Source organism: Microcebus murinus, chromosome 11 (assembly GCF_040939455.1).
Source record: "Microcebus murinus isolate Inina chromosome 11, M.murinus_Inina_mat1.0, whole genome shotgun sequence".
Classification (NCBI taxonomy): domain Eukaryota; kingdom Metazoa; phylum Chordata; class Mammalia; order Primates; family Cheirogaleidae; genus Microcebus; species Microcebus murinus.
Window position 1 is genome coordinate 7,620,627 of NC_134114.1, and position 12,184 is coordinate 7,632,810.

General features: G+C 39.0%; 1 protein-coding gene across 1 annotated transcript in view; it reads left to right on the forward strand.

Moving 5' to 3' along the window:
• Positions 1 to 235: 235 nt before the first annotated feature.
• The window catches only part of MARCHF6 (membrane associated ring-CH-type finger 6), a 79,631-nt gene continuing 67,682 nt past the window's right edge, over positions 236 to 12,184 (forward strand). Inside the window, exon 1 of the mRNA XM_012791143.3 lies at positions 236 to 479. Within this exon, the coding sequence (XP_012646597.2) occupies positions 461 to 479 (19 nt within the window). The 5' untranslated portion in view covers positions 236 to 460. The remainder of the gene's footprint in view (positions 480 to 12,184) is intronic.

Below are 12,184 nucleotides of genomic sequence, written 5' to 3' on the forward strand. Positions count from 1 at the left end.
GCTCGGCTACGGGTTAGGTTTCAGCCCCGCTCTCTCGCGCGGTCTTCGCGCCTCGCCCTACGTGGCTCCACACACGCGAGGGCCAGCCGCCCCTCCCCGAACCGGGCCTCCCTGCCCCTGAAGCCCGCCGGCAGAGCGCGCCGCCGGAAGTGACGCCACCTGTCGTTGGGAGCGCTCCCGCCCCTTCCGCCTCGGCGCCCCGCCCAGGCCTCGCCCCTCGGCGCTCCCGCCCCTCCCCCTCCCCTGTCGCTCGCTTTCTGTCAGCCTGTCTCCCTCTCCCTCTCCCCCTCTCTCCTTCCTCACGCTTCCTCTCTCGCACCTGAGCACACGCACCTGCCCGGGCCCGGCTCCCTCTTCCCTCCTTCCCTCCTCCCCCTCCCTTTTTCCCCGCCCGGCCGGAAGGCTCGGGCCCGGGCCGCGGGAGCCTCGTGGCTGCGTCACCGCCGCCCCCCCAGACAAGATGGACACCGCCGAGGAAGGTAAGTCGGCTGCGCAGCGGCGCCCGCGCCCTCGCTCTGGCGCCCGGGTTCGGGCCCCGGGCCGCGCGGGTGTGCGGCGCTCGAGGCGAGCGGGGGCGGCGGGGCGGGCGGCCCGGCCGTTTGCCCGCGGGCCGGTGCGAGGGGCGGCCGAGCCGCTCGGCGGGGAGCAGAAGGTGACCCCCCGCGCGTCCCCCGCCGTTTCCCGCCCGCACCGGCGAGGGGGCGGGGGCCCTGCCCGGGCCGGGCCGCCTGGGCCGCGCCGGTGCCCGGAACCGGGGCGGCTTCCCCCGCCGCCGCCGTTGCGCCTTTCCCCGGAGGAGGGGGCCGCTGTCGTTGCTGCTTGCAGTACGGGGGCGTTTTCCACACCCTTCCCCCACTCGGTTTTGTCTTTCTTTATGTCCTTTTGCCTATTGCTATGCAGGCCCTAGCCCCTCGCCACGAAACTTCTTTGTTGACTTTGAAACTTCGCGAAAATACCCCGACAGGTGACGGCCGGCTGGAGTGAACTGACCCCTATTGAAAAACCTTGCCCTGTGTGTGCTTGCCTTCCCCTAAAGAATTTGTTTACTAAACGGGGAAGAGGAAGGCCTAAAGACTTTAATCGGAGGAGGGAGGCTCTTTTGTTTTGGTGTGGTTTATTTTGTTTTTAATTCTTTACGCCCATATGCAGGGTTTTGTTTGTTTTGCGAGTGCGTGTGTTATGGATATGGTTATTTGGAACAAATTGATCCTTGTAAATTGAATACACAGGATATAAACAGCCAAAAAAAAAAATCTACACCTTATGAGTATTGAAATGTATTTTCTTCCCCGATGAAGGTAGTAGCTTATTTTTAAGCAGTTTGTTTTTAGAGTCTAAAATAATTAGTGAATTTATAGAGGAAATTACTAGATTATTCTGCTTGATGTTCTGGTTATCAGTGCAAATACTTTTATACTTTAGGTATATTTATGTAGGGATAAGTGCCTTTCAACCTTATGGATTACGTTTTTGGAGATTTTAAATGAAAATATCGAACACTGTCGTGTAGTGCAATAATGAGTGATAAAAAGTTTACTATTATCTGTGTAATGAGTTGATAAAACTTGAATTAATTTTTTAAAGAACTCTTTAATAAAAATCTTAACTGTAATGACAGTTTACAAAGCATAGTCATGTACATTCCCATTTGATCTTCATGACAGCCATGTGGATTAGACAGGTATTATCTTTTGTAGATGTGGAAATTTAGGTTTAGTTATTTTTATTTATTTATTTATTTTGAGACAAGGTCTCGCTCTGTCGCCCAGGCTATAGTGCAGTGTCGTCATAGCTCACTGCAACCTCAAACTCCTGGGCTCAAGCAATCCTACTGCTTCAGCCTCCCGAGTAGCTGGGATTACAGGTGTGTGTCACCAAGTCCGGCTAATTTTTCTATTTTTTTTTGTAGCGACGGGGGTCTCGCTCTTGCTCAGGCTGATCTTGAACTCCTGGCCTCAAGCAATCCTCTGGCCTCAGACTCCCAAAGTGCTGGATTTACAGTTGTGAGCCACTGCCCCCAACCCTTAGTTATTTTAATAGCTTGTCCAAGGTTCACACAGGTAGTAAGAAACAGATTTAAACCAAAGTATTCTGATTGCAAATAGTTTCCCTTTTACTATATCATACTTGCGTTTATTTGATACACTGGTTGAAGCTGGAAACTCCTTTGGAAAAACTAGTGAAGTGAAACTGCTGAAGGTTAGGAATTACATTCTTTTTGACAGGTGGTCCTTGTAAATTTCCACCTACATAGGTTTCAAATCTTTTTGGATTCAAATTTTAATGAATATATTTAGTACAGCATGTATTTGTGTATTTATCACTTGATATGTACTGGCATATTACTTCAAATTCTCATTGTTTTGGCCAGGGCACTTATTACTTGCATATGTTTATGAAACCACAATAGTCATTGGTAATTCAGGAATTGCAGAATCTCAGCATGTATCCAAGACCGTGAAAGGAATATTTTCAGTGTATTTTCTGTGCTTAAATATATTTTTTCCCTTGTAAATTTCTAATCGGGATAAGGTATAAATGATATTTATTTATTGACTTGAACATTGTTCCCTATTAAAATAACTAACATTTACTGAGGACTTGTGTGTACTTTACTAAAAACTTTATATACATCTCATTTAATTTTTTCAATATTTTTAGGTAGGTAGTATTCCCATTTTACAGATGTGGAAACTGGTATGATTAAGTAACTTGCCCAAGATCACACAAGCAGCAAGTGTTAGAGGCAAGATTTAAACTTAGGTCTCTTAGACTCTATATTTACATTAGATAGTTATAAGTATATACCAAGTGTCCGATGTTGAAATAATTTATTTTTGCCACTCTTCATAGGATGAATCATTTATATTTTATAACAGAAACTTTGGTTTGCATTTGTTTTATGAAACTATTTGTGATGAAATGAAAGTGAATTTTGCAAAATTCCAATTTGGAAGACTTGTGAAATTTTCACAATTTAAATTTAACTTGAAATAATACTTGAAGGAAAAGGGAGAGTAAGAGATTAAAAATGCTAAAGTGAAGATGTCAAAAAGCTTGTAACCACTGTTCTATTTATTCAGTTATAGATTATTTTGTAAATTTCAAAAATGCAATTTAAGTTTTTATCAGATTACAAAAAATAATCTTACTGTGGAAGATCTGGAAAATATGTCTAAACACAAAGAAAATTAAATTCTAAAAAATTTCTGAATCACCCACTGTTGAAAATACTGATAATGTTGTGGTTTACTTTTCTGTTTTTTAGAAAAAATATTTTAATATTCTGAGCAAAGAGATTGTTATTAAAATACAGACCATGCAAATAGAATGTAACTCTTCCTTCTTAAAAAAATAACATGTTGCTTTCATCTAGTGATACCATATATAACATAATGGTCAGAATGTTTTGTATTTGTAGGAAACAATACTGAATTCTGTGATTTTGCCTTTTCATAATAAATATTTGCTAGAGTTTACAGATCTCTAAAAGTGCAGTGTGTTAAATTGTATTTTTATAAAATCAATAGGTTTATAATCCATCCTCATAATACAAGGGATGGGTACATGCTTACTGTTTTTATATAATTTGTGTAAGTGCAGATGTGTTATGTAAACTGCTATCTGTCATCAAATCTTTAAACTTTAGAGCAGGAGGGGACCTTAGGTGTGCGGCCTTCCCATTTTTATGGGCTAGTACTCTGATCCTGTAAAGCACTGAGATTTCTCAGTTTGAGAAAAAAATCTGTCATTTGCTCAAGGATAAGCATGTTTTTAAAGGAAAAGCACTGCAATATTGGAATAGGTGTTGCAAGCAAGTATTGATGTGTGAAGCTCTCATAAAGATATTAATAAACATTTTGCCATATTAGGAATGCTCACATTTAAGCTCAGTAATATATAAAGCTGATTTTTTTTCACTTTGGTAAATTACCATTTACATTAGCAAACATAATACAAAATCTTACCAGTAACTTTTTTATGGAATACCAAGGCAATTGTTATGCTTTATGGAACATATTCATTTGAAAGATATGAAGCTGAAGTGTATTGCAGTTGATCATGTTCTAAATCTACTGTGGGAAAAACTTGAGGTAACTTAATTTTGGAAGAAGTGAGTTAAAAGGATGAGAAGTTGGCAGCATCAACATCTAGTTACCCTCTTTCTAGAACTACATGGTCTTTCATCTCTGTTTCCATACATATCTGCCTCATTCTTCTTACCATAGCATAGGTCAACTTTCTTTGCTTTGGCATGCTTGTGACCAAGCAAACATGAATTTATTTGACAAATGTTTATTGAGCACCTATTACGAGCCAGGCACTATTTTATGGAATTGAGCTAGGCAGGGAACAAAGTAAATCCCTTCTTTTTTTTTTTTTTTTTTAGACAGAGTCTCACTTTGTTGCCCAGGCTAGAGTGAGTGCCGTGGCGTCAGCCTGGCTCACAGCAACCTCAATCTCCGGGACTCAGTGATCCTACTGCCTCAGCCTCCCGAGTAGCTGGGACTGCAGGCATGCGCCACCATGCCCGGCTAATTTTTTTTTTTTTTTTGTATATATATTTTTAGTTGGTCAATTAATTTATTTCTATTTTTGGTAGAGACGGGGTCTCGCTCAGGCTGGTTTCGAACTCCTGACCTTGAGCAATCCACCCGCCTCGGCCTCCCAAAGTGCTAGGATTACAGGCGTGAGCCACCACGCCCGGCCCGTAAATCCCTTCTTTAATAGAGCTTTGTTCTAATTGTTAGCTTGATAGGGAAAGAAGAAAAAAAAATGTAATATTTTATATAGCATAACTGGATGTTTATAAATGCTGTAGAGAACAGTAAATTGGGAGGGAATAAGAAGTGCCAGAACATGAGGGCAAGGCTTGCAGTTTTAAATATAGCAGTGGAAAGTAAAGTGCTGAGGAGCGAGCAAAGGAGGAGGAGTTAGCCATGCAAATGCTCAGTGGGCACAGCATTCCAGGCAGAGGGAATATAGCTATGTAAAATCTCTGAGATAGGAGCATACCTGAAGTATTCAAGAAATAACCAGGAGAGCAGTGTAGCTGCAATGGAGTAAATGAGTTGGGGGAAGAGTAAGTATAATATGAGGTCACAGATGTCATGGGGCCAGCGGGGCATGAGCATGTAAGACTTCCATTGACTTCTACTTTATTGAGATAGGGAGCTATGGGAGGGTTTTGAGCAGAAGTGAGACATAAATTGTCTCTTCACTCTTTCCTGAATATACAGTTGGCCCTCTGTATCACTGGGTTCTGCATTCTTGGATTCATCCAACCTTAGATTGAAAATACTCAGGGGAAAAAAAAAAAAACGAATGGTTGTGTCTATATTGAACATGTATTGACTTTTCTCATTATCATTCTCTAAATAATACAGTATAGCAATTATTTACATAGCATTTACATTGTATTAAGTATTATAAGGAGTCTAGTTATGCATCAAAGTGTAATTAGCCCTTGAGCAACATGGATTTTTTTCAATATATGTATTGGAACATTTTTTTGAGATTTGCAATTTGAAAAAACTTGTAGGTGAAAAAAAATTAAGAAAGGTATGTCATGAATGCATAAAATTAATGTAGATACTAGTTTATTTTGTCATTTGCTACCATAATATATATAAAACTATCCTAAAAACTTAAAATTTATCAAAACTCACAAACACAGAGACCATACATAACACCAAACATAAAGATACAGTGTTACATTTTACTGTATAAAAATTAACTGTAGTGTGTACCTTACTACTGTAGTAATTTTGTAGCCACCTCCTGTTGCTATTGTGGTGAGCTAAAGTGTTGTCAGTATCCCCTTAAAACACGTAGTGGCACTAATCATCTCTATGTGACCAGTTCATCTCACCAGTAAATTGGATATTGCAGTAAAAAGTGATCTCATGGGGTTCTTGGTATTTAGTGCAATACCATAAACCTTGAATAACACCAGGGACCCATACGAAGTGCCCCTAGTGATGCTGGAAGTGCTCCCAAGAAACAGAAAAGTTATGACATTACAAGAAAAAGTTGAATTACTTGATATATGTCATAGATTGAGGTTTACAGCTTTGGTTGCCCACCATTTCAGACAGTTCATCTTTTAAACAGATACAAACTTACGTTATCAATAAATACAGTACAGTACTGATTTTCTTAATAACATTTTCTTTAGCTTTATTGTTAGAACACAGTATATAATACACATAACATACAAAATGTGTGTCAATTGACTTTTTGTTTTTGGTAGGGTCAATATTAGGCTGTTAGTATAATAGTTTTGGGGAGTCCAAAGTTATATGTGGATTTTTCAATTGTGTGAAGGATTGGTGTCCCTAAACCTCAAGTTCAAGGTCACCTGTATACAGGAGGATGTGCATAGGTTATATGCAAATACGGTGTCATTTTATATAAAAGACTTAAGCAACTGTAGATTTTGGTATCTATAGGGGTCCTGAAATCAGTCCCCCACAGATACTAAGGGATGACTCTTCTTGCCTGATTGACTCTTAAACCCAAATTTCTGGGAGCTAATCTAATTGGCCCATCTTGAGTCAAGTGCCTGCCCTTGAACAGGTAGCTGGATAGTGGTGGGAAAATGTAGTGTAAGAAAAAAACTCATGAGTGGCTGTGTCTATTCTTGAGCTGGGCAAACATTCCAAAAGATACCTGCTACATTGTTGAACTAGAATACTTAGGTTGAAATGCTGTTAAGTGATTAATGCTGGGCTATCCTCTTCCAGACACCTACTTCCTATTTCTTCCAGACCAGAAGTATTTTAGTGGGTTTTCTTCTCTCCTGTAAGGACACAAATATCACTTATTCTTAGTACAATACAGACAGGATAGAAAGAGTTCTTAAAAGAGAATAGGAAGTAAGACCCCAAGGGAAAGCTTCTTAATTGAGACTATATTTTAGAATGCTTTTGCAGGAGGGTAGGCAAGATATTATAGGAGTTTAAATTAAGGCAGTGGGAAGGGAAAGAATGGGAAAGAAGAAACAGACCAAGGTATGAGGAAAATTAATAGACGATAGTAATTGATGAGGTGATTAAGAGAGGAAGAGTTAAAAGTGATTGATTTTTAGAGTTTTTCATCAACTGGAAATGGGAAGAGATAAGTCCAGTTTTAGATGTTGTTCTACTTTGCAAGGGCTACCATAACAAAAGGCACCACAAGCTGAGTGTGTAAACAATAGAAATTTATTTTCTCACAGTTCTGGATGCTGAAAGTCTAAGATCAAGGTGTTGACGAGGTTGGTTTCTCCTGAGACTTCTCTCCTTGGCTTTGTATGTGGTTTCCTTCTCTCTATGTCTTCATGTGGTCTCTCTGTATCTATGTCCTGATCATTATCTTCTTTTAAGGACATCAGTCATGTTGGAGTAGGGCCTGCTCTCAGGACCCCACTTTAATCACCTCTTTAAAGACCCTGTCTTCAAATATAGTCATATTCTGAGATACTGGAGGTTAGAGCTTCAACATATGAATTTTGGAGTAAGTGGAAGACACACAGTTCAGCCCATTATAGAAACAGTGAGTTCTTGAAGGCTTGGAAGATACTGAAGCATTTCCTGTATACTTATGAATTAACTTTATTTTATTAATAATACCCTTTTTACTTTTTTGTCTTTTTTCTTCCCTACTCCCATCTGATGATGTATTCCTTATAGATAGAATCAGGTTAATAAAGTATAATTTATACACAGTAGGATTTACCTTTTTTTAGCATGCCATTCTAACATTTTGAGATAGAAGGTTTAGAGATTCCATGGCTTTTTTGCTTCTCCATTTACCAAATATTGAATACATACCTACCATGTACCTAGGACCCATGCCCAGCAATGTTTCTTGCATAAATTTCATTTCCCTAAGACATTGCAAAGTGCCAAGAGGCACTTCAATTGAATGGAATAGTTTCAAGACCATTGATACAGAGCAGTGGTTCTCAAAGTTTGGTCTCAGGGCTCCTTACTCTTAAAATTGAGAACCTTAAGGATTTTGGGTTACAAATATAACTTTATGATAAATAAGTATATTTTTCAAGACAAAAATCTGTAGTGAGAAGAGTAGCATTGTTTTAAATTTTTGCAAATCTCTTATTTCTGGTTTATTAGAAGACAGTTGGATTCTCATCTCTGCCTTTGCAATTACTCTGTTACCGTATGTTTTGGTTAAGGTACATGAAAATTTGGCTTCACATAGATATATGATTTGAAAGATGAGTCTTATTTTCAGATAATTTTGTATGTTCTTCTTTGATATTATGCCAAAACTTGACAAGTGGTAGGTTCTTAATGTTATATGTGAAAACATGTTAATTCACTTTTAAAAATTAAATCAACTGTTTAAATCCATTGGTTGATAGTATGAGATAAGAGAGTTCAGAAATAGACACACATATGTGGACAGTTGGTTTTTGACAAAAGTGCAAAAGCAATTCCATGGAGAAAACACAGTTTTTCAACAAATGATGTTGAAATAATTGAATATCTATAGGTAAAAAAAATGAACTGTGAGCTATAACTTGTGCTATGTACTAAAAACAACTCAAAGAGATGTTACATCTAACTGAAAAACCTAAAACTATGAATCTTCTAGAAGAAAATATAGGATAAATTCTTTGTGCTCTTGGCTTAGGCAAAGATTTCTTAGGTATGACACCAAAAGTATCATCTATAAAGGAAGAAATTGATAAATTGGATGACATCAAAATTCTGGGCTGGGCGTGGTGACTCAAGCCTGTAATCCTAGCACTATTGGAGGCCAAGGCAGGCAGATGGATCGTTTGAGTTCAGGAGTTCCAGACCAGCCTGCGCAAAAGGGAAACCCTGTCTCTACTGAAAAAAATAGCAATTAGCTGGACAACTAAAAAAACAAACAACAACAAATATATATATATATAATTAGCCAGGCATGGTGGCGCATGCCTGTAGTCCCCGCTACTTGGGAGGCTAAGGCGGTAGGATTGCTTGAGCCCCCAGGAGTTTGTGGTTGCTGTGAGCTAGGCTGACGCCACAGCACTCTAGCCCAGAGTGAGACAGAGTGAGACTCTGTCTCAAAAAAAAAAAAGATTCTGAACTTTTAACAAACATGAAAAAATGCTCAGCATCTCTAATCATCAGGGAAATGCAAATCAAAACCACAATGAGATATCACTTAACTCCAGTGAGAATGGCCTTTATCAAAAAGTCTCCAAACAATAAATGCTGGCATGGATGCGGAGAGAGAGGAACACTCCTACACTGCTGGTGGGACTGCAAACTAGTTCAACCTCTGTGGAAAGCCATATGGAGATACCTTAAAGCAATACAAGTGAATCTACCATTGATTGCCCAGCAATCCCATTACTGGGCATCTACCCAAAAGATCCAATGACACTCTACAAAAAAGACACCTGCACTCGAATGTTTATAGCAGCACAATTCATAGTTGCAAGGCTGTGGAAGCAGCTCAAGTGCCCATCAATCCAAGAATGGATTAATAAAATGTGGTATATGTATACCATGGAGTACTATTCAGCTCTAAGAAACAACGGTGATATAGCACATCTTATATTTTCCTTGTTAGAGCTGGAACCCATACTACTAAGCGAAGTATCCCAAGAATGGAAAAACAAGCACCACATATACTCACCTGCAAATTAGTATTAACTGAACAGCACCTAAGTGGACACATAGGTACTATAGTAATAGGGTATTGGGCAGGGGGGAGGGGTTCGGGGGGCGGGTATATACATATATAATGAGTGAGATGTGCACCATCTGGGGGATGGTCATGCTGGAGACTCAGACTTGTGGGGGGAGGGGGAGAATGGGCATTTATTGAAACCTTAAAATCTGTACCCCCATAATATGCTGAAATAAAAAAAAAATTGAAAGATACTGTTAGAATGAAAACAGGCCACAGAAAATTTTTGTAAAACATTTCTAATAAAGGACTTAGAGTACATAGAAAACTCTCAAAACCTAATAAGAAAACAAATAACCCAGTTTAAAAAATGACCCAAAGATTTGGATAGACACTTAACCAGAGAATGTATGCACATGGCTATTAAGCACATGAAATGATACTGAGCATCATTAATCATTAGGAAAATGCAAGTCAAAATCATAATGAGATACCACTTTACACCCACTAGAATGCCTGTAATGACAAGGGACAGATAATAAGTGTTGGTGAGTATTGTGGAGAAATTGGAAACTTCAGTTGTTGCTGATTGGGAATGTAAAATCGTATGACTGATTTTGGTAGTTAAAAATTAAACTGAGTAACCATATGACCCAGCATTTTCATCTCTAGGTATATGCCCAAGAGAATTCAAAATACATACATTCACACAAAAACTGTATGTGAGTGTTCATAGCAGCATTATTCATACTGGCCAAACAGTAGAAACAACCCAATGTCTATCAACTGGTGAATGGATAAATGTGGTCTATCTGTAAAATGGAATATTATTCAACAATACAAAGTACTGATACATGTTGAAATACTGATACATATTACAGATTGGATGGACCCCATAAACATTAGGCTAAGTGAAATAAGCCAGTCATGAAATATCACATTTTTTTAATGTGGTCTAATTTGTATGAAATGTCCAGAATAGGCAAATCTGTATAGCCAGAAAGTAGACTAGTGGTTGCCTGGGAATGGGAAGTGAATGCCCATAGTTACAAGAGTTCTTTTGGGGTGATGAAGATGCTCTCAAAGTAGATTATGGTGATGGTTGCACAACTCTGTAACTAACTCGAAACCATTGACTTGTACACTTTAAGTTGGCGAACTTTATGATATACAAATTATGTCTGTCTGCATCAAGTTTTTGTTTAATTTATTTTTTTCAGCATATTATGAGGGTACAAATGTTAAGGTTATGTATATTGCCCTTGCCCCCTCCTCTCTCTTCTGCATAAAGCTTTAAAAATTAAAACTACAATGAGATATCACTACATACTTACTGAAGTAGCTAAAATTATAATATAAAAACTGACTATACCAAGTGTTGGTGAAGATGTGGAGCAACTGGAATTTTCATACACTGCTGGTGGAATGCCAAGTGGTACAGCACTTTTTGGGGGAAGTAAGAAACAACCCTCCAGTGTGTAATGAGCCAAGGTTGATGGGTAGGCTTGCAGAGGGAGTTGGCATATCATTGTGTGTACCTGTGCAAGGCCTGGAGTATGCTGGGTCGTCATCAGTAGGGCTGTGGGAAGAAGGAAGGTGGTCATTAAAACAAATCTGACTATCTGACTGTAGGAGCAAGAATGCCCACTTCCTCTTGCCTCTAGGATGTACCTCCAGCACCCTCTACTGACAAAGCTTAACTGCAAAAAAAAAAAAATGGAGCTGAGAGGAGACACATTGATAACTGGTTCACTCCTGCTGAAACTGTTTTTGAGTCATTGCCTGTGCTGCTGAACCTGGAAGTTGCCCACTGCTGTTGTCAGAATCACCACCATGATGGTAGTTCTATAACTGCTGCAGGAGTCTCCAGTACCTACAGTTAGCTGCCATGCTGGTTTTTAGAGCCAGAGTAAAAAATGGTTTTGCCCTTTCCCCTCCTTCTGATCTCACAGAAGTGCTTTTCATTGACAGAATCTAACTCAGCAAGGAGGCCAGAAAATGCAGTGTTCAGGCTTCCAGGACCAGCAGTACAGGTGAACTGTTAATTTAGTAAGGATAGTAACCTGTAGAGATAAGAAGATAAATAGAATCATACAATATGTAGCCTTTGAGTCTGGCTTCTTTTAACTTATTACTTATAATGAGTTTGAGATCCACCTTATTGCATGTATTTGTAGTTAATTTCTTTTTATTGCTTAGTATTCTGTTGTAGGGATGTACCATAGTTTGTCTGTTACCCAGTTGTAGAATTCTTTCATTGGTTGTTTTCAGTTTTGGGGAATTATGAACGAAACCATTATACATATTCACATAGGTTTTCATGTGATTGTAAGTTTTCATTTTACTAGGTTGAATACCCATGAGTAGGATTGCTGGGCTGTATGGTAAAAGTACTTTTTTTCCTTTTTTCCTTTTTAATAGATACGGAGTGGTATCTTACTATGATTTTTTAAAAAAATTATTGTGGTAAAGTATATATAACAAAATTAACTATTTTAGCCATTTTTAAGTATATAACTTAGTAGCATTAAATACACTGTTGTACATCCATCAC